The 25,787-nt window shown below is 45.8% G+C and overlaps 1 protein-coding gene across 1 annotated transcript in view; it reads right to left on the bottom strand.

Moving 5' to 3' along the window:
• The window catches only part of CPXM2 (carboxypeptidase X, M14 family member 2), a 125,994-nt gene that overhangs the window by 19,281 nt on the left and 80,926 nt on the right, over positions 1-25,787 (bottom strand). The window contains exons 5-10 of the mRNA XM_057737399.1: positions 24,148-24,232; positions 23,028-23,178; positions 13,587-13,675; positions 5,525-5,648; positions 4,085-4,281; positions 2,873-3,052 (exon numbers count right to left, since the gene is read on the bottom strand). Of these exons, the coding sequence (XP_057593382.1) occupies positions 2,873-3,052; positions 4,085-4,281; positions 5,525-5,648; positions 13,587-13,675; positions 23,028-23,178; positions 24,148-24,232 (826 nt within the window). The remainder of the gene's footprint in view (positions 1-2,872; positions 3,053-4,084; positions 4,282-5,524; positions 5,649-13,586; positions 13,676-23,027; positions 23,179-24,147; positions 24,233-25,787) is intronic.

The following is a 25,787-nucleotide window of genomic DNA, read 5'->3' as shown; positions in this document are numbered from 1 at the left end:
GGAGGAGGGGTGGGATGAATTGGGAGATTGAGATTGATATATATACACCATTGAAACTATGTATAAAATAGATGACTAATGAGAACCTACTGTATAGCACAGGGAACTCTACTCATTGCTCTGTGGTGACCTAAATAGGAGGGAAATCCAAAAAGGAGGGGATATATGTATATGTATAACTGATTCACTTCGCTGTACAGCAGAAACTTAACACAATATTGTAAAGCAACTCTACTCCAATAAAAATTAATAAAAAAATATTTCATTTTATAATTCATATCTTTTAAAACCATTTTCCTCACCCTGAAAAAATCATTGTAAGTGATTGTTAAATTTTATCAGATAGTTCTTTCTGCAGACAAATTATTTTTGTTTTTTGTTTTTTTCTATCATTTCATTGATTTCTGCTCTTTTAATCACAATCTTTCTACATTTCAGGGGTGTCTTCTGTTATTCTCTTGCTAGCTTCTTAAGTTAGTTGATGTTCAGCTTTTCTTATTTTGGAATATAATCATTCAAAAGTACAAATTCCTGAGAGCACTATTTTTTTTGCTATACTCCACAAATTTTGACATTTAGTGTTCTCATTATCGTTGATTTCTAATTATTTTTTAGTTGCCAGTATGAACTTTTTCTTTGACCCATTACTTAATTTTTTTTTTTTATTTTCTAAATACATGGTGATGTTTTCATTAATCTTATTACTCTCTGCTAGCTTAATTGTATGGTGGTGAGAGACTCATGGTCTGCCTGACTTCTATTTTCCAAAATGTATTGAGATTTCCTTTACAGACAAGAGCACCATCAATTTTTGAAAATTCTGCAGGAATTATTCAGAAGAATATGTATTCTCTACTCGTTAGTTGTAGAGTTCTTATAGATCCGTACTTCAAGGATGTTAATTGTTATTCAAATCTCTATTTTTGTTGATTTCTTATCTATCTAATCTGTCCACGACTAAGAAAGGTATTAGTGATGGCAGGTTTGTGTAATTCTCTCCGTGTTTCTAAAGAACAAGCTCAAAAAACTAAATTCTGGTTTTCAAGCAAAGACTGAAATCCATGGACTTTCTATAACTGTGCTAAAATAATTACTTATCTCTTAGAGCCTCAAGGCTAAGAAAGCTGGCAATGATAACCCAATTTTGTTCCAAGGGTTCCCAAATTATACCATCACTTGAATCCTCAGCTTTGCCAGATGTCACTAGCATGCTAACTTGGAAAAACAGAGAGATTATGTAGGATGGAATCAGGAAACATGAGAAAGGATTCAGAAGACTCAGAATCCTTTACTCCTGAATCGTTTACTCCTCCACCTCCCATAAACCATCCTTGGGCATCCTAATTAAACCACATGGTATTGCCACTGTCTGTCACCATCACTTGACTGGCTGCTTCTTGCGGTCCTGGATAACATGATCCTGTACATCACTAAATGAGGCAACCATGCTGTTAGCGGTACCCACGTGTGCCGTGAGCTGGAGCTCTGGATAGCTGCCCTTTATCCATTCATCTCTTTCCCCTTGATTCCTCAAGAAGGGAAGCCAATGATTTTTTCCTTTTTTTTTTTTTTGCAATGTGCTTGCCTAAAATATACCATTTCCCAGCCTTCCGTTTGGTGGGTTGATACCGAGTTTTGACTAAATTCTGGCCAATCAGATTTAAAGGAAAGTATTATATAGGAATTCTAGGAATGCCTCTTAAAGTTAATTGATTTATCTGAGAGGAGGACTTTTTTTTTCTTTAAGAACTTTTATTGAGATACAATTGACATACAAGAAACTGCATATATTTAAAGTGTACAGTTTGATTTTTTTCTTTTTGGGAATGTATATATGGTAATCCCAATCTCCCAATTCATTCCCCCCCACCCCCCACCCCCCCAACTTTCCCCACTTGGTGTCCATATGTTTGTTTTCTACATCTGTGTCTCTATTTCTGGAGGAGGACTTTTTTTTAACCTTTTCTCTCCTTTTCCTTCAAAGACATAACAGCTGGAGCACCAAGATGGAACTGCCATCTTGAATTATGACCTTGAGAATGAAAGTTCACATGCTAACATGTGGAGGCAGAAAGACGACATTTGCGTTCCTGATGATCATGGGGCTATTTGACTGGCCCTGAACCATCTGCCTCCAGGGTCTTTTTATGGGAAAAAAGAAAAGAAAAGAAAAGAAAAGAAAAGAAAAGAAAAGAAAAGAAAAGAAAAGAAAAAAAAACTACCTCGCTAAGCCACTGTTATTTTATTTTTTCTGTTGGTGTAGCCAAACCTAACACTCATTTATATAGCAATCAAGGCAGATCTTTTGAAGGACACATAGGACCAAAGACTAAAGGTAAAGAGAGTTTACCCTTTAAAGGTAATAAAAGGCATGGGAAATTTTGCATAAATTATTTCTTCTACGAGATACTTTTTACAAAACTAGACCTAAGAAATCTGGGGGAGACATTTCTCATCCAATTGCATTTTTCTTTCTGAAGAAGCACCACGTATAATAAATCCATGGGGACTTGTGAAAATAGAAATAAGATATTTCAAGTAATCAGTGAGGTCTAAGGACAATTTCACTGCAAATTTCATAACCCTGCCAAAGATCAGAGTTATAATGGCAGTAACAAACACACACAATTCAGGTGAAGTTTTTTTGGAAGCACTGCAAAGAAATCTAATTAAATGATTTCTCTTCTAGGAAGAACCTCCTCAAATTTCAATTTAAAAGGTAGTTATTATCTAGCACACTTCCCTATTTTTGGAGAAAACATGAAAGGAAAAAATGATTTTTCTTGTTCTTAAACGTTACATCCTCTGCAAATACCAGTGGGTTTAACTTTGGCCTCCGCTGCTCTAGAGATTATGGGGTATTTTTACTCACCGTGGCATTTTCAGACAGAAACCACTCAGGAATTGCAATATAGTGATTGGGAACTTTCCTTGGGATGTTCTGTCGGTCCTCTGCCTCCCAGAGCAGTGTGTTTAAGTCAGGAAAGTTGTTGTTGATGTCAATTCCGTCGTGTGTCCAGCGCCCCAAGGACCAGCCTCCCAGCTCTGAGCCCTGGAGAAAATTCAGAAGGTGAGGAACCCACAGACTTCTGGACCATTCTGTCTCTCACATACACGAGACACCTCCATCTCCATCTCCATCTCCATCTCCATCTGGGGTGTGTCTCTAAGCCTCTACACACCCAAAGATGACATCCAAGGAGACTGTCTGGTTAATAATCTGTTAATATTTGGTGGGTGATGGATAATATAGCCAAGCTGCTCCAAAGAGAGGATGCACAGAATCAGTCCTGCCATGTGGCAGTTCTCAAAAAAGTATTAGGTCTCCCCTTCCTCCTCTTTCTTCGCCTCTTCTACACTGGTTGAATGAAACTCCAAGTAGTAATAAGTCTAAGACTCTGTCAGTGCAAAAATCAAACGCTGCCATATTAATGTGTTCTCCCTGCAATTCTGACTCACTATTTAGCACTGCAAATCCCCAACCAACTATTTGCACCAATAAATACAATCAAAATTCTGCATTGCAAAACTTGCATTTGATAGGTACCATTGTTTTAAGTATAGTTTTCCATTTTACTCCCAGATACTGTGATATATAATTATGAATTCATAATACAACATTATACTAACTGTAATCTCTACAAAATTCTATACATACCTGATAACCTACATAAATTCTATATCATAATTAGAACATGACATAACAATATATCAGAATAATAAAAATAACTGTCCTCAGAGAACTGATGAGAGGATTATGGTAAAAATCAAGGTTAGAACATGCCTTAAGTGCTCAATCAACGCTAGGTGTTATCGTTATTCCACCCTATGGTTCCCCTTGTATATATAACAATATTCTTATTCACATTCATTTTCTTCAGTCTGTTCGCGTGTCCCCATAATTCTCAATGACTGCTGCGCATCTTTCCTAAGCCGTGTGGGTTTCCCTGTCTCAGCAGAAAGACACTCGAAAAGAAAGCTGATAATGTGGGATTCAGATCAACTCATGGCTCAGTACACTGTGCTGGGGGCGGGGGGTGGGGGGGCCTAGCTGCTGTGCGGGGCGGGAGGAGCGGTCCATTACCCCCTCGTAAGCCTTCTCGTAGCCGTCGGGGTTGAGGGAGGGGAGGATGTGGATCCGGGTCTCCTCCACCAGGTGGACGATGCGCGAGTTCCCCGCCAAGTACTCCTGACACAGAAACTGCATCAGCAGAAGCATCAGCTCCCGGCCCAGCACCTCGTTGCCATGGGCCCCCGCGATGTAGTGGAACTCGGGCTCACCTTTACTCAAAGACGGGGAAAAAAGAGAGGATCATATCGGATGCTCACAGCAAAACCGTCCTCATCACATTGTATTAGGAAAGAAATCTCTGACTGATAGAAACTTACAATTTTAGCCCTCTCTGTTCTTTCAAATCAACCACAATTGTATCAGTACAATTTTTATTAATTCCCAGAGAGTCAAGTATATAAGAAAATGGGTAGAAAAATCTGAGATGATACCAGCCACAGGGTAGGAATGTTTTTAGTCTTATTTGGCAAGAATAGATACAATAACACAGTGTTTACACTTTAAAAGTTACAAATGAAACACAAGCCATAGCAACTATTTTTCCCTTCGGGGAGGCAATTATTTTTCTTAAAAGAACTTTGTACTCAAGTTTATAAAATTGCAGAGAAGAATAAATGCAAGCAGAAAAGAGTGTCAGGACAAGTCAGCAGTGACACAGTTTTGTAAAGGGGGCTGTCTTCGAGCTTGTTCTCTTCAAAGCTCCACTTTTTCAACGTTGGATTTATCGGTGCTGGGTGTGAGCTGACGGCACTTCTGCCTCCCTCATTGGCCAAGCTACTGCTTTTGAGGAAATGTGATTTTACCCACCAATAAAGCCCCTACCCTTTAAAAGAAACTCCTGAGAGAAACTCCTGGAATACCAATGAACGTTAAAGTTGAAAGAATCAGACAAATCTCTGCATTTAAATTTCAGTGGATTTCTAAAGGGCTCACAATTTTATCACAACGAAAAATCTTTGACATCCCCTCTACCTCCCGCCCCTCCCCGACCTGTAGGAGAACACAGTTTTGGGAGGGATTGAATGAGAAATGGCTGAAAACAGGACATGCTTGAAAATAGGATGGAAATTTAAAAGACGATTAAGGGAACCACCTCTAACGACAGCCCTTAATGACCAGGGAGTCCAGAATTTTCTCCAGGAAAAAGGACTCTGTCCTAACCATCTCCAGCCATTTTCCTCTTTGGTTAGTGTGACTGGTCTCAGAGACAGAGAGCAGAATTAAGTGTGGTCCATCTGGAGAAAAGGAGGGTATTTCTTAAGTAATTTGACAGCCCGCATCATAAAATGAAGGGGTTCACAGAACCCAAATCTGCAGAATCTATGTGAGAGTGGGCACGTGGACAGCTCCCAACCCTGTTTCGTGAATGTTCGCACAGGGTGACTACTGCCTCGCTCTTTAAGAAAGCACCAGACATGAGGGGCCACGTGCACTGCAGAGGGGCAACCTCACCGACTTCGTGCTCCCCAGGGTGGTCGGAGATCTCCACAGCGTACAACTTCAGGCCCTGGTGGCTCTTGCCGATGTTGTAAACCCTGGTGATGTTGGGGCACATTTCATTCACGACCTTCATCAGCTGAGAAACAAGGTGGGTTTACGGCTCTAAGCGATGATGGCCATGCTCCACGCAGGGCAGAGCTCTCAAAAAGACGGCCCCCTCCCACAGCCCCCTGCGCAACACACCAGTGCCAGCCCCCTGCCTGGAATGTTCTCCTTCTGGCCCCTCTGCCCTGTCTTCCAGCACCTCCTACTGGTGTTTCTCACCTCCCTGGATGGTGGTATCACGTCCCTGGATGGTGGTATCACCTCCCTAGGTAGTGGTATCATCTCTCTGGGCAGTGGTATCACCTTCCTGGGTTACAGTATCACCTCCCTGGATGGTGGTATCACCTCCCTGGGTTGTAGTATCACCTCCCTGGGTGGTGGTATCACCTCCCTGGGTTGTGGTATCACCTCCCTGGGTTGTGGTATCACATCTCTCTGGGCAGTGGTAATCACCTCCCTGGGTTACAGTATCACCTCCCTGGGTTGTGGTATCATCTCCCTGAGTTATGGTGTCACCTCCCTTGGTGGTGGTATCACGTTTTCACTTCGGTTTCCTGTTTTCTTATTGTCCCCTTGTTAGACAGGCTGAGGCTTTCCCTCTATATCCTTGCCTACATAAATATTTGTTACTGAATATCATTTTTTTCTTATACTTTAATGAGCATCTATGATGTCAGGCTGAGGAAACATACTATTCTGCCCTCCTGGAGCTCAAAGTGCAGCAACAGAGCCATATCGTCACCACTTCATTGGTGCCCAGGGCACAGGGAGGCCAGAGTAATAGGACGTGTGCAGTGAAAGGGTGGGGACACAGGCTTCCATGAGGAAGTGAAATATATATGTTGTTTCCTGAATTTTGCTTTGACAGTCAAACTCGCCAGAAAAGCTGCCCCAGGAGGGGAGGAAGGTCTGCTAATCACAGGAGCACACGCTGCCCTGGGGGCAGAAGGACAGAGACACCCCCGCCAGAGGCTGCTTTGCCTCCCATCTCTGAACGGGTACCTGTGGGTGAGCTGGTAAGTTGCCTTGACTTTCAGGGTGAAACTGTTTAGCCATCCCCAAGTGAAAGAAGCTCTGATTCAAAGGACGTCTCTGCCAGGTACCAGGCCAACCACGCTTCCCCATGCTCGAGTCAGGCATGCTCACAGACAACTTCTGACAGCGTGTTGTGGACCAGGAGGGAAGCTCGGGTGCTGTGGAAGCAGTGAGAGAGGACATCCCAGCCTGGACAGTGGGTGGGCGGGCGGGCGGACACCCACCAGCAAGGGCTTCACCCTTTTGCAAGATGAGCAGGAGCTGGGCTGGTGGTGACGGAGGAAGGGGAGGCATGGGCCTGGACGTGCGCTGCACAGCTTTCAAAACATTCCTCATCAACCAAATAACCCATGAAATGTCCTTGTAAATTGTAAAGAAACAAATCTGTCGCAAATAATCTGCTAGGTTAAAATCTACAGAACTGGAAAATTGGTATCACGTAAAATTTCTGACGGAAGGGAGTGACATTGCACTTGGTTTGCCTTTCATAACAGAGCATTCTGCACTGATGGGTGGAGGGGGATCCTGGGGCCTCGGTGAGTATCTCTAAAGGAACGGTGCTTTGCTTTTAGGACACACCTATGAGGTGTTACAGCTGCAGCCCTGGTCAGGCACTCGGGGTCTAACTCTCTTACCAGTCCTGGGAGGCGGAAACATGCTTTGCTTTATGATAATGCACTTTGCGTTATAATATCTAGGTGAGAGAAAGAGAAAGCCAGCTATAAAGGACTCTTATTCAAAGAGGGCAGACGCAGAAACCCACCATTAATGCCGAGCCCACATGGCAGCAAGGTTAGCCTCACACCTCTAATCGTGAGGGATACATACTGCAGGGCTGAAGTAGAGCCACATAGGAGTAGCGCCAAGTTTTAACAAAAGACGTGGTAATAATATCACTAGTAATGTTCACCATCGCAATCATAGTAAATTCTGTTTCTCTACTTAATCTCATCGTGACAACCACCAGTGAGTAGATAAGCAAGGGGGCCTGTCCCCATTCTACAGACATGGAGACTGAAGCTCAGAGAGACATTGAGGGATTTGTCCAGGGCTACCCAGATGACACCAGGTGCAGCCAGGGCTTTGGACTCTTGGGTTCAATATCTGTCCATAAAGGGGCAGCAAAGCAATCAAAACCAGCACTGCCACCTCTTTTGTCCGCTGTACACGGGACTGTTCTGGAAGACAGCCACAGCACAAGCCCCATCTGATCTGGGCCTCGCATACCAGTCCTTACTGACCACACAGTCACTCTCCACTACCAGCATGGACCTCAGCAAATCCTGATCAGCCGGTGACCCACTGTCCTGTGTTCAGATCAAGGACCAGTTCTGCAGACCCAGAGCCACTTGGTTCATCCTTAACTAGGCGATCAACAGAAGCAGTCAGCACAGAGCCTGGCTGGCATTTAATGCCCACCCTCCTTCCCCTTTCAATGAGCTGCCAGAGAAATGTGCTGGAGACCATGACCGTGACAGTGGAAAAAGACAAACAGCATCTTCCCTTAGTCAGGGATACAGCCTCTCAGGATGCATGACTCTCTGCCATGAGTCATCAAGTCACCTCTTTATCCTCTACCCACCATCGCAGTGTTTTTATTTTTATTTTATTTTATTTTTTAAAATTTTTGGCTGTGCTTGGTCTTCATTACTGCACGCAGGCTTTCTCTAGTTGTGGCAAGCAGGGGCTACCCTTCGTTGCGGTGTGGGCTCAGTAGTTGTGGCACACAGGCTTAGTTGCTTTGAGGCTTGTGGGATCTTCCTGGACCAGGGATCGAACTTGTTTCCCCTCTATTGACAGGCGGATTCTTAAGCATTCAACCACCAGGGAAGTCCCCGCCATGTTTTTATACCAGTCACATTTTCCTTCTTGGTGTTGTGGTATCACAAGTATCTTTTCCATGCACAGGACTGAGAACACAGGCATTTGGAGACTCCCCCTGTGAAGGTTCTTGACAGTTCCCTCTGCACAGCGGCCCTCTGCAATGCCAGGAAGTGTTTCCCCCGTGGTCACAGGCCCCATCAAAGACCCGAGTGGTGATCTACATTGCTTGTTTCCGAAAAGAGTCAAAGAGGATTTTCTGGAGTTTAAGTCCTAGTGGTAAATGTTTGGGTCTGGATGTTTAAAGTGAGAAAAAGGAACAGGACGCTCTTTATTGGCCTAAAGCATGCATCCTCAACAAGGGAGACATCACCCCAATGGAGGTGAAAATTCGTCCTCCAGAGGCTTACAATCTTAGATATTATATGTTTTGTGGCCATCCAAAGTGCAATCCTACCCAACAAAACCTTATTCCTTAGTTTTTAATATAATGGGTAATTAAGAAAAGTGGCTAAAAAGGGCCAGTAAGGAAACATGGTTAAGAAACATTGCCCTGAAGAGCAGCGGGGTTTGTAAGACTCCCAGCCTCCTCAAGACTCTGTATCACCTCCTGGGATCTACTGAATTCCTGGCTCTGTTGCTTCCCTCCTCTCCTGAAGGAGACAGAAGAAAGAGCCCCCTTTCCTGGTCATTCAGTTTCTAGTGATACGTCAGAGGACATTTTTCATAAAGAACGGTAAATTACACACATGATGACACCTGTCAGAGCGTGTTTCATCCTCTCACACGCTTCGTTACAAGTGCGGAGCTGTCTAAACACTCCAGAGCAGGGAGGTAGCTGAGAAAACTAGGATGCAGCCGCTTGCTGGCACATTCCGCAGCATTCCAGTGACAATTAAGAAGACAGCAGGAGACATGGCTAATGAGCCAGTATTAAGTGAGAAAATCTGGGCAAAGTTGTAACCATCCTCTGGTCAAAACTGTATGAATTCTGTGGACATAAAAATGCAAACCCTGGATAGAAATGGGGGAAAATGAAGACCACTGATTCTTTAGGGTAGTGAGTTCATGGAGGATTAACCTTGAGACTTCTGGTTTGCATTTGATATGGATACAATGTTGTTTATCCAATGAATTAAATGTTTTTAAAAAAGAGAGAAAGAAAGAAGGGAGAAGAGAAAAAGTCCTTTTTCATCATTTTTACTCATTTGCCTGAGAAACAGACATTGCATCTGATCAAGTGAAAAGGAATTCCAGAGGCGGGGAGTGGAAGAGAGCCAGGGCAGGAGGCACCCCGTGGCGTGCGGAACCTGGCTTGTCTAGATCCGAAAGCCTGCTGTCCTGCCCTGGCTTCCCGCCAGCGTCGCCCAACCCCCAGGGTCCAGAGCTCAGGGGCCCCACCGCCTGCTGCCCACAACCACCCTCAGCTGCCCTGGAAATAAGAACCACTAGCTCCTGCCTTCCACCCACGTCTCTCCTAGACTCCTTTCTACTGCCTCACATCACACCCTCCTTAGCAGCCAACGAGCCAGAACCTCCTGAGCATTTGGGACTTAACATCAGGCCCCAACCAAAGTCAAATCTTTAACCTTTCCCCAAACCACTTCTTTTTCTCCCGTTGTGGACAACATCCCAGCCCCTGGGAAGCACATCAGACCCCTTGCCCTCCCCAACTCACTGGGGAACCCTAGGACTGGACAGTCCCCCTCAGAAATGCCTCCCCCTTCCCCATCCTTCTTCAGGCCTGGCAGGTCCCTCTCCTGGGACAGGGACAGAGCTCACCAGTGTACTGTCCATGCCACTGCCAGATGAATCTCCCCAAACACAGCTCTGCTCCTGGAAAGAACCTCCTGATTCTCAGACTCAGAACCAAAGCCTCTCCCGACACTGCCAACTGTCCCTTCTGGGGACATGCCGTCCCCAGGCCCTGGATGACAGGGGACCTCATCCACAACCCCATCCCTTCCCAACCAGAGCCGACCTCTCCCTCCCGTCCCCCAAATATCTCCCCGTAACGACCTCAGATGTATACACAGTTATCCAGTACGTATTAGGAATTTAAGGTAAAATGACAGAGTCTCTCCCCCTCGTGGTCCCAAATGAGGGAGAAACGTAACGTGCTTGTAGACACAAAGATGCCTAAGCAATTATAAATGGTGACACGTGCTGGGAAGGCCTTCAGCGCTCAGAACAATGAACTCACTCTGCCTCATAATATCAGTGTTTGCACGACTGCCTCCTGCCTCCCCTCCCCTCCCCCCAGTTTCCCCCATCCCCCTCCCAAGCCCGTGGGGGTCCCCCTGCAGGGAGAACAGTGTCGTATAAGTCAGTGCTCTAGAAATAATTGCTGCACACAAGAGTCGCTCGGATTCTCACGATTTCCCCTCCAATGCAACAGCTGTTCTGTTTTCTCTTCTCACGTCCTGCTCCTGTTCCTGTGTCTGCTTCTCATTTTTGTGTTTTTTGTAAATGTCTCTCTCAATACTAGGATAAACTAATATTTTTCCCCCTGAAGTAGAAAGATTTCTACAGCAATCTAGCAGGGAACTGCTAAAAGTGCTGGCTTCTTTCCCATCCCCAGGAGTCAGGAATCCCAATGGCAAATCACTTCCGGCTTGAACACTTCAGGATTGATAGATGCCCCCCTGGACAGTTTCCAGTTGAGTGTTGTGGGGTCCTAGGAGGTCGCAGTGCTCAACCAATGTCCCCTGCAGGGACTGCATTGCTTTCTTGGGTCCTCTTGGCTCTAACATCTACCAAGTGACAGGGACCAGAGTCCCCAAGGTACTGGAGCACATCCATTAGCTCTCCTCATATGAGAAGAACCCTATTCTCCATGCAGGACAACTATTTAAAGATACTGGACTCTCTGTGCAGTGAGCTCATTTTAAATGCATTTAGATAGGTTGCTTTTGACACTAACTGCACCGAGTTGATATTTGCCTAATTTCTGGGCAAAAAGATGTCCCGAGATGCTCACTGAGCAAACCTGAGTTAAGACACAAGTGCTTCATAAAATGGAATGGTGAGCAGAGTCACATAAACACCCGAAAATGGGAGAGCAGAGGGGATGATTCACAGACCTCAAGTCCAAACACATTATCCTGATTTCTGCAGAGCAAGACAGCAAGACGATTTCGTTAGCACGTCCCACCTCCACGTCTGTGCTGACAGGTTGTCTGGAAGCTGTGTGTGAGTATCTCAAATTAAATGACATCGAGACTAACTGGGTTTGTAGATGCCCTGGGGTGAGGCAGAGAGCCCTCCCCCTGGCGAAGCCTAATTGCTCCGACCTCAGGGAAGTCTCCTGTCCTTGCACCACAGGGCTGGTTCCCTCCCTCGGCACCTTTGAGCCCTCCCTGCGAGCCATGTTAATTCGGCCTTCGGTGAATGCTTGTTCGGTGAACATGTTTGTGAGTACATTTCTCTGTTCTGTCTCTTCCAATAGATTCTTAGATGCCCAAGGATTTCTCATTTGCCCGCAATTCTCTGCGCTTTCCAGCACGAGGCAGGGGTAAAATGCTGAACGGGATTTCACAGGCAAAGCACTCAGCACAGGGCTGCTCTTTTAGCTTGTCCTGATAAATGCTTGGTCCCTGCTCCCTTCTGCACCCAGTATGCAAATGCTGCAATAGCTCAGTGTTACTTGGTTTCTGTCAGTAAATCTGGGAACAATCTCATCTGGGATGCCTTTTCTTCCTAACACTACTAAAGCACTAAGAGCCATAAAGGTATCAACCAGCTGTTCTGAAACCTGCTTGTACATTAGAATCACAAGGAGAGCTTTTAACAATTTAGATTCCCAAGTCTCTTATCCTAAGGATTCTGTTTTAATTGGCCTGAGGCAGGTTTCAAGTATAAGGATTTTTCCAAATTTCCCCCAGTGATTCTAATACTGAGAATCAGAGAATCAGAAAAACAAGGGGAGTGTTACATAGTCCCTCGGTGACTCAGTTTCCCCATCAGTAAGATAAGGACAACAGTCCTGCACCCCTAGGGTGGTTAGAGAGACCGAACATGTCAATACAGGTAAATTCCTAATGTAGTGAAATTGACGTAGGTCCTATGTGAGAGCTTCCTGCTATTACTATTAACCTGTGTTATAGTCTAGATTCTTTTTCTTCTTCAACTATGCACATGACCAATGTCCTTCAATCAGTGACGCCACTCAAACACACAGTGATTCGTAAGAACTGTAGTATTTTTTAAGAGAAGTATAGTTGATTTACAATATAGCACTAGTTTCAGGAGTAAAGCAAAGTGATTTTTTTTATTATTTTATTATTTTCCATTATAGGTTTTTATAAGATATTGAATATAATTCTCTGTGCTATATGGTAAATCCTTGTTGTCTATCTATTTTATATATAGTAGTTTGTATCTGTTAATCCCATACTCCTAATTTATCCCTTCCTCTTCCCCTTCCCCCTTTGGTAACCATAAATTTGTTTTCTATGTCTGTGAGTCTGTTTCCATTTTGTATATAGATTCATTTGTATTATTTTTTAGGTTCCACATATAAGTGATGTCATATAATATTTGTCTTTCTCTGTCTGACTTACTTCAGTAAGTATAATAATCTCTTGATCCATCTATGTTGCTGCAAATGGCAATATTTCATTCTTTTTTATTTGCTAATAGTCCATTGTGTGTGTGTGTGTTCTTGTGTGTGTGTATAGATATCTCACATCTTCTTAAGCCAATCATCTGTGGATAGGCACTTGGGCTGTTTCAATGTCTCGGCTATTAACACTGGGGTGTATGTATCTTCTCAAATTAGTTTTCATTTTTTTCTGGTTATGAATCCAGGAGTGGGATTGCTGGATCCTATGGTAGCTCTATTTTAAGTTTTTTAAGGAAACTCCATACCGTTTTCCATAGTGGCTGCACTAAGTGACATCTTCACCAACAGTGCAAGAGGAAGAACTGTACTATTAAATCAGAAAGTTTGGGTTCAAATTCTGCGAGGGAGGCTTCCTCTGGTCACCCCAACCCCAAAGAGGCATTCTCAGCCCGAAACTACAAGCATTTAGTGTGGCTTCAGCAAACCATAAAAACACAAAAACGAAAACCTATGTGCTATAGATTTCTCTTTGACAAACCTGGAACTTACCTGACGCATTTCCTTATAGTTGTGGTGCTTAAAATCCAGGTCATCGGTGGTGGTCATTTCATTCCGTCGGTGATAATAGTTATTTGGATCTAGGGACAGAAATACGGTTCTGAATTCATTCACGTCATTCTATTACTTGTGGTGGCTCTGTTAGGTGCCTACTTCTTGTGGGGACACAGCCCAACCTCCAACTTCTACCATTCTCATGGAGGTCAGCAAGACAACTTTTGAGAAGCATCTTAAGAGCCAGAACCACCCAGTGGGGAGAGCATGGGCCTGCAGCCAGAATGCCTGGGTTCCAGTCTCTGCTCTCCTACTTGTGTACTGTGTGTCCTTGGATGAGGCACTGGAGCAGTTTGTCCTTAGTGTCTTCACCCATAAACAAGGGAACACGGGTACCTCCCTCACTGGTTTATTGTTCGTATCAGTGCCTGGAAAACAGTCACACTAAATGAAAGAAGGAATCGGTGAATGAATGAATGAATATCACTACTGCACACAAATCTTCGGAAGTGTGCTGGACACTATCAGTTGCTCACTTGGCATGCCATCCACTTTCATCCTTCCTAACAGAGGCCCTGTGTTGTTTGGGAATCCCCACTTCTCCACTTCTAGGAAACTGACCTCATGCCTTCAGCTCTAGAGGTTCGGCATGACTGGTCTAAGCCAATCACAGCACAGCACCCTGGCCACTCTTATTGGACCAGATTGAAGGGAAGGACTTTAATGGCACAGAGGCCTGAGTAAGAATCTCTCCAGAGTAGAGGGCAGACAGAACCCCAATAGCTACTGAGTGAACCAACCCTACATCCCCATTAACCTCCCTTCCAATCACATGAGATAAAGAATTCTCTGAGCTGCTAAGCCAGTGGGAGCTGGGGTTTCTGTTGTTGGAGGCGAAGCACTCCAACAGGCACAACCAGGATGCATTAACCGTGGTGACCCCTGAGGACTGAGGAGGAGATGTCTGCGCCTGATTTGATTCTCTTCCATATAAATTGACTTATTTTCTTTAATTCCTATAAGCTGATATTGTTTATATAATTACAAAAACAAAGAGCACTCAGAAGAAAGGCGGGAAAAGGGAACAGAAAGAGGGAGGGAGGATGAGGGAGATGGGACCATTCAGCAGGCCCTGAGGACTCTCTCCTGACCTGACAAAAAGTAGCGAGGCTTACAGAGCCTCAGCCAGTTTGACCATCTCCATCTCCACCTCCATCTCCACCTTCATCTCCACCTCCAATTCCATCTCCATGCAGCCAGATATCCTGACCACCTCAAACCTCCCCGCAAAGTAGAGAGCACATGCTGCTTTAGACAGGTCAGCCTACTGACTCAGGAACCACGTGAGCAAAGCTGGAACCACAGCAGCTGTTTGATCCAAGTGGCTCAAGGGACAATTCTGGAGACGGTGGCAGGGGTGGGAGATGGAAGGATGAACACTTGTTCCCAGTGGTATCAGGAGCAGGGAGTCTTAATTCATGCCCCCAAACACGGCCACAGATCGGCAACATTGGCTGCTTGTAAGACTCAGTCTATGCCTACTGAATCAGAATCCACATTTTAAAAAAACTCCGGAAGTTTGAGAAGCACTGTGTTAAAGTACTGAGCACACTGCCAGCAGGGCTGAGGTCCTCACACCTGTGATCACCTGAGCCGGCTGCCCATCTGCATCCCACAGCCACAGGGCATGACTGCCACATGGAACCTGCCTGCCAGCGTTCCCTTAGAGACTGGCTTCACCCTTGAGAACTGGGGCCACATGCAACAAGCTGAAAATCATATATAGACCCAAACACCAAAAAGACTGTTTTTAATATTTACAAAAGGTTTTCCAGTAACACTATTAGAAACAAATAATCACCATTGAAAAGAAATAATTTTTTTTTTGGGGGGGGGAGTTGTGGCAAACTGGTATTCTGTTCAGGAAAGAAAGCAAAAGCAATTCAGGTTTAGCAAAGACACTCAATTATGTTCCAAGCTCTCTGGTTTGGAGAATATAGGCTGACCGCACCCTGCAGCAAGCTGCCTGCCCTTTGATTTCCAAACCTGTATGTTTCAAAGCCAAAGTAAAGTACATTTTCACATTACTTTACACTGAATTTACCCACATGCTGATCCCTAAGAGCTATTCAACACCGCCCAGGTCCCAGGGGCCTCTCTCCAAAACTCTTCCTGGAAAGCCCCTTTTGTCTTCAAACACAAGTTACGCCTTCAAGGTTCTTAAAAAGGATTGAAGAAAAACTCAGAACTCTACGTTGAAAGATCTCCATGTTTGGCAACATCCTTTGTTCCTTGAGACTAATCAATTTGTCTGAGGATACAGGTACAAGTTCTGGAGCTGCCTCAGAACCACAGGTGAGCATTTTTCATGACTTTCCATATCCCACCTTTTGAACAAATACTTCTTGACTTGTCTCTTTATTCTGAATGGATAAAGTTTTATTGAGAACCTATTAGGAGCCCAATGTTGTAGGTAATGAGTGAGAACCACGCCCGCCCCCTCCCCGGGTCCAGAGTCTACAGACACACCCCATTAGTCAGCCAAACCCACTGTCCCCTTCTGTCTACTGTGGACAAAAGAATCCCTTTCTCCTGTGGGGAATCTATCCCAGATGCTTCCGATGAAATTGCCTTGCCCAACACTCACAGGTATGGGTGTGTGACCCAGTTTCAGCCAATGAAAAACACACATCCTCTGGCCACAGACACTGGCTCAGAGGTGATCCCAGGATCCAAGCTGGGCTGATAAGACGATTCCTCCCAGAGCTACAGGAGGAGGGTCTCCCGCTGGAGTCACTCACATGGTGGATGAGTCTGGGGTGTTGGTGGCCAAGCCCCTTGCCTGCAAGGTGGTGAGAACAGGAGCCCTGACGGCACCAAGAAGGCCCTGAGTTCGTAGACCTATTTCTGCCTGAAGCCAGAGTCAGATCTACCCCCGGAATTTTCATTCCTGTGAGCTAAAATTTTCCTTCCCCCTCTACCCCCGCCCCCGCGAGCTAATTTGCGTAGAACTTCCGACATTTGAAACAGAAGTCCTGATTCAGTCTGCAAGGCCTTTATCCTCACAGATGGAGCTTTGGAGACTCAGTCTCCTGCTTCCTTTCACGTGGCTGGTTTCATACATCAGATGTACTGAAAACCAGCTGATGCCTTCTAGAACACCTTAGTTACGGAAATAGACGAACTCCAGATGGGGCACATGTGTAAAATCGCTCTCTCCAAGTAAGATCATGTTCTAAGGTCCTGGGGGTTAGGACACCAACATATCTTTTTGGAAGGGGGGACAATCATTTAACCCAAAACGGGCTTAATGAGTAGACACATTGGGATGCAGCAGGATTTTGAGGTGTCAAATAAGAGAAGTTAAGTTGGGAGGGGCTTTACAAAGCTAATCAAGTTTAAACGAGGTCCTTAGGGTGGGCCCTATTCCATTACGACTGTGTCTATCCAAAGGGGAAATGGGAACACAGAGAAAAGCACACAGGGGACACCATATGACAACGAAGGCAGAAACGGGGTGATGCGTCTGCAAGCCGAGGAACGTCAAAGATTAGACAGCAAACCACCCACAGCCTGGGGAGAGGCAAGGAACAGACTCTCCCTCACAGTCTCAGAAGGAACCAGCCCTGCTACACCTTGAGCTCAGACATCTAGTCTCCAGAACTGTGAGACGATAACTTTCTACTATTCTAAGCCACCCAGTTTCTGGTACTTAGTTCCGGCAGCCATGGAAACGACTCCACACCTTGAACATTCCCGCCTCCTCGCTGCTGTGGACACTCGCTATTCTCATCCCAAATCCAGCACCAGCTCACTACACAGGACGGCAACAATCACCGACCAAGCCCCATTACTGGACATCCAAAGGAACACCATGGCTCTTGGGCCATTCTGCTCGGCTGTTTGCTTCTTTGGGGGGCTGGGATCTTGCTTGACGGGAGCAGGTGCTCAGCTGGGAGAGGAAAGGCCATCTTTGCTGGAAAGGAGGCTCACTGCAATCTACAGTCCCTGGGCTTGTGACGTGTTTTATCCAGAACTGGCAAATCCCTAGAGACACTGCCGATTAGAGGTGACCTGGGGATGGTGGAGGGGGATCTGGAAGTGATTACTCAGTGGATCCAGGGTGTTTGGGGCCCATGACAAAGTTCTCAAACTAGAGAGAGCCGGTGATCACACAACCTTGTGAACACACTAAATAGCACTGAACTGTAGGCTTTAAAAAAGCTTAATTGTATGTTATGTGAATTTCACCTCATTTAAAAAAAGAAAACAATTGCTGGCCTCCAAGTGCTCCCTGAGGACTAAGGAGGATACCAGAAACACAGCCACTGCAGATCTTTCTTTCCCTGCCACGAGGCCAGCCCCTCACCCAAGGCATCACCCACTGTGGCCTTGGGACCTCCCTAAGCCCTGACACCTCCAGCACAGACCTATGAGTACAGATGACCCAATACCATATGCAAACAGCACCAAACCCCTTCTGCAAAGAGCTGGCTCCCTAATGAGAAGTCGCACTTGTCCAGCTCTATCTGACTGTTCTTATGACAAGGTCACTCCAAGAGGGGCAATGGGGAGACCCCCAGCAGAGCCCGTTTCGATGCTAGGTCATTACTGTCCATAAAAGCATCAAGCCCACAGCTCCACGTGGCTCCAAAGAGGGAGCAGCACATCATTCGTGCTGATTTCCTCGTGACCCCATCTCACCTACCCCTACCACGTAGCATCTCCACCGTGCTGCTCGCGTGAGTCCAGGAAACCCTCTGATTTCTTGGCGGGCGCCGCTTCTCCAGACAGTCCCAGGGCCAATTTGCAGCCTGACTGACAGGAGAAACTGTCAGGAAAGACAATTTTCAAGAGTGTTGCTGTTTTTACAGTTTCCTAAGATAATCAACATGGGGCAGTTGGACAAGAAGAGAAATCACACGTTTATTTAAACTCAGAAGGACAAGCTGCCTTCTACAGCGGGGGAGGAAGAGGGGAGGACAGGCTGCAGCCAGCAAGGCTGGAACCCCCTGCAATGAGAGAAATTCACTGGGGAAAAGACGCCGACATGTGTCCCCCAGTGCACAGCAAGAGCTCCGGGGACAGCAACTGCAGCATCTTATCTTGCAATCCTTGGGCCCTGCCTCAGAACAGGCGCCCCCGAAGTGTTTGACATATGAATGGATGAGTGAGGGACGGATGTATGGATGGATGGAGGATGGATGGATGGATGGATGGATGGATGGATGGATATTCCAATCATGTTATTCAGGAAGGGCTAGTTGCAAAAAAAGATAACACTCTCTAGGGCCCAGGGGACCTCTGAGAAGAGACCCACTTTATGCTGCGATGCTATTACCCAATCACTATGGTAGAACAGAGAATGGAAGGTAGTGTGGAAGGGGTGGTAAATGAAAACCACATCCTCAGGATTGAGGATAATTATGGAAGTTCATGTCGTCTTTGGGTCTGTGAGCGAACTGGTTTCCTAGGGCTGCCATAACAAAGTGTCGCAAACTAGGTAGCTTGAAACAGACATTTATTCTGTCACAGTTCTGAAGGATGGAAGTCTGAAACCAAGGTGTCAGCAGGGCCGTGCACTTTAAAGGCTCTCAGGGAAGATCCTTCCTTGTTCCTTTCCAGTTTCTGGCGGTTGCCGGCCATCCTGGGTTCTTAGCCTCCTGACTCAGGTCTCTGGCTCTGTCATCACACGTCTTCTGCCTGTGTGTCTCTGTGTCTCTGTTTTCTCTTCTTAGGGACACCAGTCACTGGATTTAGGGCCCACCCTAACCCACCCTAATCACATCTGCAAAGTCCCTCTTCCCAAAAAAAGGTCACATTCTGAGGTTCCACGTGGACATGAATTTGAGGAGGGGGGGTACTGTGGCCTGACTTGGTGAAGAAAAGTGGAAGGTAGAAAGCAAATAGATTGAAAAGATCCCTGCAGCTATGCTGACCCAGTAGAACCCATCCGTCTCCCCATTTATACGAATTGATGAGAGGGGGTGGGGCAGGCTGAAACATTCTTACAGTTCAGCAAGATCAGCAGTGGTCTTGCAATTAAAACATTTTCTCAGTGGCTGTGACTGGAGAGTATATGTGTTCAGAGAAAGGACACATTGCATTTCAACAGGTCCCACCCAAAGGAGTGACTCAGGGGCACTGCCTTTTAGCAGCTCCTCCATGCTTGAGGGACACAAGCTCCTTTCCCCAGATCTCTGTACAGCTCACCACAAGCTCCTCTGGGTTGAATTCAAGACCCTGGACCCCTTGGCACTGTGCAGAGAGAGGACAGTCGCTCAGACCTAGTGGCCAGGAAGACGAGGTGGGAGGAGTGAAGACTTTCCCCAAAGAGGTCAGAGTCTCACATTCATAGAAACTGCAGAGCAGCACCAGGGGCTCAAGCATTGCCACCCCCTGCAGCCTGCAGGTCCCTGGGCACAGTCCTGTCACCCTGTGGGGAAGTCGTGTGCAGAACAATGGAGCCCTTTTTTGAACAAGGCAGAGTACATTGCAGTGTTGTTTGTAACAGCAAAATACCTGAGAACCACCAGGCTGTGATCTGGAAGTCAGCTGGCCTGTGTCTTAACCTAATATCCTTCATTATTAAAAATGTATCTTAAGATGCTCTCCCCCATTTCCGATATGCATCGATCCTTAGTCCAAAATGGACAAGTCCATTCAAATCTGAGGAAGAGGACTTCCTTTCACTTTTTAAAAAATGGACAACATTTAAAAGATTTGTTTGAATTTAAAATGTTTTTAGTCATGGTAAAATACACATAACATAAAATTTACCATCTTATCCATTTTCAAGAGTACAGTTGAGTAGTGTTACATAGATTCACACTGTTGTAGAAACAGATCTCTAGAACATTTTCATCTTACAAAACTGAAACTATAACCATTAAACAACACTCCCTCTTTTCTATTAGTTTTGAGCTTTAAAAATCCTATTACTAGACCATAGTATAGAGTAATTCATTTTCTAGTTCAAAAATTTCTGGACACATTATTCATGAAGACTTAAAAAGAATCTTCCCTTTCCTCTACCCCACCCGAGAGTCCACAGGAAGACAGGAATGACAGAACAAAGAGAAGCAGAAGCAAAGGTAAATGAATTTTTCATAAACAGGTTCCAGGAAGAATAGACTCTGGGTGGTTGCATGGAGAGCATGAAGTCACCTTGGGTTTGAGTGGCTGAGTTGGTTGGGTCACCTCTGCCTTTGGCCTCGCTAACTTGCGCAAAGGAATTGTCTTGACAACAAGGCAACTGAACAAGATTCACTTACCCACATGGACACGGGGGTCCCTGTGCCACCCCAGGCCCTCAGATGTGACCCCCACCAGGCGGCACGCACAAAGGCCAGCTCCCCTCTGGGCAGACTGCTAAGTAACTTGTAGAAGAAAAATGGCCCTAAATATCCAGGGTTGGAAAATAGAACCATTCCAAGCCCATACTTGAAACCCATCCAGATTTCACACTGTAATTCTGTCTTTGTGTTTAAATTACCCCCAGGACCTATCTTCAAACACACACACACACCAAGAATAACTTCATAGGAAAATATTTATTTCATGAGACTCTCACAGGCTGTCCTTTGCCCTTTACCAACAACAGATGGATTCCTGCCCTCAGAGAGAAACCGTGACCCTGCACTTCAAAGCAAGCAGATCGAGGCTTGTGCTGAGTAACCTGGCACAAAGAGGGCCTCACAGACCCCTGCCTACGTCTGCATCTGCGGATGCAGTGAGCTCAGGAAAGCCCAGCAGGCCCTGGGCGGCAGCAGGCGGGCCCTGCGACTGTCATCCCGGGATGAACCAGCCACAAAGGGAGGCCTGCATCCCAAATTGGGAAGCCGTCAACTTTCTCTCTGGGTCAGCCTTGAAAACACGCACTTCCTTTCCACCAGCAATCCCACCTACCATAATCTAATTTAAGCAATAATCCCATATTGTACAAAATAATTTTGGATATGCACAATGACACAGAAATGAAGATGTTCACTGTGGGATTCTTTAGAATCAAAACATTGGAAACAATTGAACTTCCAACTATGAGGCAGTTTGAAAACATGGGATAATGTCCACAGACTAGGATAAAAGCATCCACAAGACAGGTGGTCTCTAATAGTTTTAATGACATGAAAAAAGTCTGCAATCTAATAAGTACAAATATATAACAAAGAATCTGTCTGGTGTGAGGATAAGTAGGTAGGTAGGTAGGTAGACCCAGATAGGTAGGTAGACCCATCTTTCTCACTGATACAGAGTGTATGTTCTATAAATTCATACTTGGCAAAGCAAGATCATGGATACTGTGAGACTGATGGAAAAGCAATAAATGACATGAAATATGCTCTGAAAACTAGTAAGTGTAAGTTCATGGTGGGGGGGTGGGATGGCTATAAAAATAGCATGACAGATACAGCGGCACCTGAGAGCATCAGAGCTGGTGGTACCCTTCCCTCTGGCAGGGGGAATCCAGAGGTAGCAAGGCCTGAATCTCACACTAGAGAAGAAAGCTGAGGCTTCCCTGGAGGAGAAAGCATAGGAGAGATAACCTGAAGCTGTGCTCCTTGTCCCCTATGGCCTGACTGTGGGTGGACAGGAAGGTGGAAATTCCTAGAGGCTCTAATGAAGGGCCTTAGGAATGTTCTGGAGGCCAGCTTCCTGTCCTGAAGATGTCTGGTCAGGATGAAGAGCTCACATGAGGCTCCATGTGGGCACAAACCCATAAGTTCTGAACAGCCCACAAAGCCACAAGCCAGGCCAGATCAGCCTGTCCACAGCAGACACCAGCAAGGATCCCTGTGCCAACAGTGCCTGTGAATTCAAGCCCCTCTTTTCCTGCCACCCTGGGGTCACACCCAACTCCATCATGTAAAAACAGGGCAAGGGGAACACAACCTAAAGGAACAAGCATTTACCCAAAGACACAGTAATTCAAGTAAAGCTACTTAAACAGAAAGAGACTTCACTACTTAAACAGAAAAAGGCTATGTACACGGTCAAGTTTAAAATTAACTTCTACCACCTCCTCTACCCAGTGTAGCAGGAACACTCAAGGGCAATTAAACATGTTACCAAAAATGGTTTATGTAAATTTTTTTGCCTACTTCTGAGCAGTAGCATTGTGTGAATTTTCAACCTTGAAATACACATCATCTTAAAATCCCAGTAGGCAAAACCTACATGCCTACAGCTGGCATGTAGCCTTAATACCCCAAATGTTCGTGCTGTTTCTGAGTGGGATTGTGGGAGATTTTTATTTATTTTCTTTTTGTTTACCTATATCTTCTAAATATTCTGCAATAGATGTGGTATTTTCTTACAAGTGGAAAAGACTGTGCGGCTTATTTTTATTCACCTTGCTGGCTAAGCACATGCTCCATCAGCACCCCTGCCCTGCAGGAAGCATGGAGGGCAAACTCGCTTGGCAGCGGGCAGACTCACCTGGCAATGGGCAGCCGAGGATCTCCATCCTCATGCAGATGCTGCCATTATCAAACCAGGACCTCGGGTTTATGCGGATATAGCGTGCCACCATGGGGACGGGCAGCTCGTTGAGGACAGGGATCTCCTTTTCACTGTTTCCTTCAAATATCTATTTACACACAAGGGAGGAGACTCCTTTAGAGCTTGATTATCAAGGCATGAAAGGGTCAGTAATTCACTCACTCCACAAGATCTCATCGAGCAACACCTAATGTGAGCTGGGCATTCAGGGGGAAGGAGAAATGGATCAGGCCTGGACCCTGCCCTCAGGAAGCCCCCATCTAGTGAAGGGGTGGGCAGGAAGTAGGAGAAGGTTTATATTTAGATACTGTAGGTGAAATCTATTAGTGCCATGGCAAAAAGCCACAGAGCTTTGGGATTTCGGAAAAGGACCAGGCAAAGCTTCGGGGATGAGGTGCCATTTGAATTGGCCTCGAAGGAAAACGACTTTAGATGTGTAGGTATGGGAAGGATTCTAGAGAAAAGGAAGCAATGGCTGGAGAAGCGCAGAAATGGGATTCAGGACAAGTGCGACTGTCTCACTATTACGGGAACACAGAGGAGTGTGTGCGGGGTGGGGTGGGGTGGGGCGGGGCAGGGGTGGGTAAGTATGAGAAAGAAGCTTGAAACGGAGGCACTGGACACCATATTTGGAACTTGCACTTGAGAACCTGAGGAAGAGGGTGACAGGATCAGAACTGGCTAACCCGAGGGAAGCGTGGAGCTGAAGCACCAGGGTCACTAAAGAAAGTTCAGGAACTATTATAACTGAAGAGCTGCAGGGCCCCCAATGTACCGCATGTACCGCTTATCTTCCAGGGCTGAGCTGTGACTTGTGGAAGAGACGGCATCCAAACAGCTCTGAATTTGACATGAGCCCTAAATGTGGGCCGCTTGGTTCTGAGCTTCAGGACACGGAAAGGGGGCCATTATCCATCAGACTGGATGGTTGGTTTGGGCTGACACAGAATCAGCCAGCATCTAGGTGCAAACACTGGCTGGGCCTATGCTGCCTGTCTCTGCAGAGCCCCGCCCAGCCAGACACCAAGGGCATGGTTAGAAGGAAGAAGAGACTCACCATGTCTGCAGATTCATTCTTAACAGTGACCCACGTATGGCTGTCATTGCTCACCATGACTTTATAGGAGGTCACCCAGTCACTCCTAAGAAAAAATAAAACATCATTGAGACTACACACTTAGAACTGTTTCCCTCCTCAATGCAGAGGTGCAGCAATAAAGTCCCAGGTGGACAGCACTGGGTCGCACCCTGGCCCCACTGCTCACCCTCCTTGTGGCCTTGGCCAGCTAACTGACCCATCGATGCTACAATGTGTTCATCCGCAAAATGGGAATCATAAAAGCACCGAGCTTAAAATATTCATGTAAGCATTAAATGGTTTCTGTTTCATACCCTTTAAACACTTAGGACAATGCCTGGACTCCAATAAGCACTGAATGTTGGTCACGCACACAAAGATACACACTTACATATTTGTGTATACTGAACATTTACATCACGCACAGTGACAGAGCTCCACGTAGGAAAGAAATCTCAGTAAAAGTGGCATGTCGGCCTAGAAACTTCATTTGGAAAACTGATTTGGGAATATAACAAAGTAGAGCCCACCAACCACAAAAACAGCAGCCTGAGTCTCTAAGAGACAGTAGGTTTTGGGCTATCACAGCAGACAATTCCCCCACCCCCACCCGAACCCCAGCAATAATTCAGTGATGTCTGGGCTGCAGGCCAGACCCCTGTCATCACATCCTACTGCACAGAAATTAGTGGGGGCAAAAGAGCCAACATTTGACTTCCCGGGGTGGAGGTCAATTTGATAGGCAAAAAAAAAAAAAATGACTTCCCTGTGGAAAACACATTTTTCCCCTCTGCCTCAGTTTTTTATAACATTAATTGTTAAGCAGTACAGAAAAGTCTTCCTGCGCATCTTCCTTTTAAACCTTTAAAATACTGGAAGTAAGCACCAACGTACTAATCTTTTAGAACATTCCACCGGCTGAAGCATTCGGAATCCTTATTTTCCTGCTGTGAAATCTCCTCGGACTCATGATCCAGATAGATCCCAAGAAGGTTCTCAGTTTCTAGTCCACATCAATACTGTCTAGTAAAGTTTGCTTAGGAAGAGCAGCTGGTTCTATTCATTCTGGTTTGTCTGACTAGTTGCAAAAAAATATTCTTAGGTGGTTTTATACATGTCTGGAAGCCAACCCTCTGCTGAACCTTCTCCCTTCTCTCGCCTGTCCACCAGCTTTGTGTGATATGTGCTGGGAGCCAGGATCTATTAAACAACCCGCGCCATCCTGGGAGGTTACGGACTTGAGCCCATGCCTGTGGATTGAGAGGCATTAAGCACGACTTTTGAAAGGCACCTCAGCAGCAGCTCATGTCCTTTGCACTGGAAAATTATCCTCACCCAAAATAGCAACCTGTTTCCCACATTCAAAGCATTTCCAAAAGACTTGCATTTGCAGCTCCTTTGCCATCTGTTTTCCTGCTGATCACGCCCCACAGTGACCCAGCAAGGCAGTGAGCAGAGGTAGCGGTGGTAGAGGAGAGGGGTGTACCCTGCACAGGTGGAGGTGATAAGTTTAGGCAGCCTCTCAGTCAAAAGAAGCACACGAACAATAAGAGGGGGGTGGGAAAAAAGATTCCGGCAAGTTCTCCATAGGAAAGCGTAGAGAGAGAAAAGGAAATGAA

This window comes from Hippopotamus amphibius, chromosome 5 (assembly GCF_030028045.1).
Source record: "Hippopotamus amphibius kiboko isolate mHipAmp2 chromosome 5, mHipAmp2.hap2, whole genome shotgun sequence".
NCBI lineage: Eukaryota > Metazoa > Chordata > Mammalia > Artiodactyla > Hippopotamidae > Hippopotamus > Hippopotamus amphibius.
Note: the sequence above shows the minus strand (reverse complement) of the source record. Positions and strands in the feature narration are given on the sequence as shown.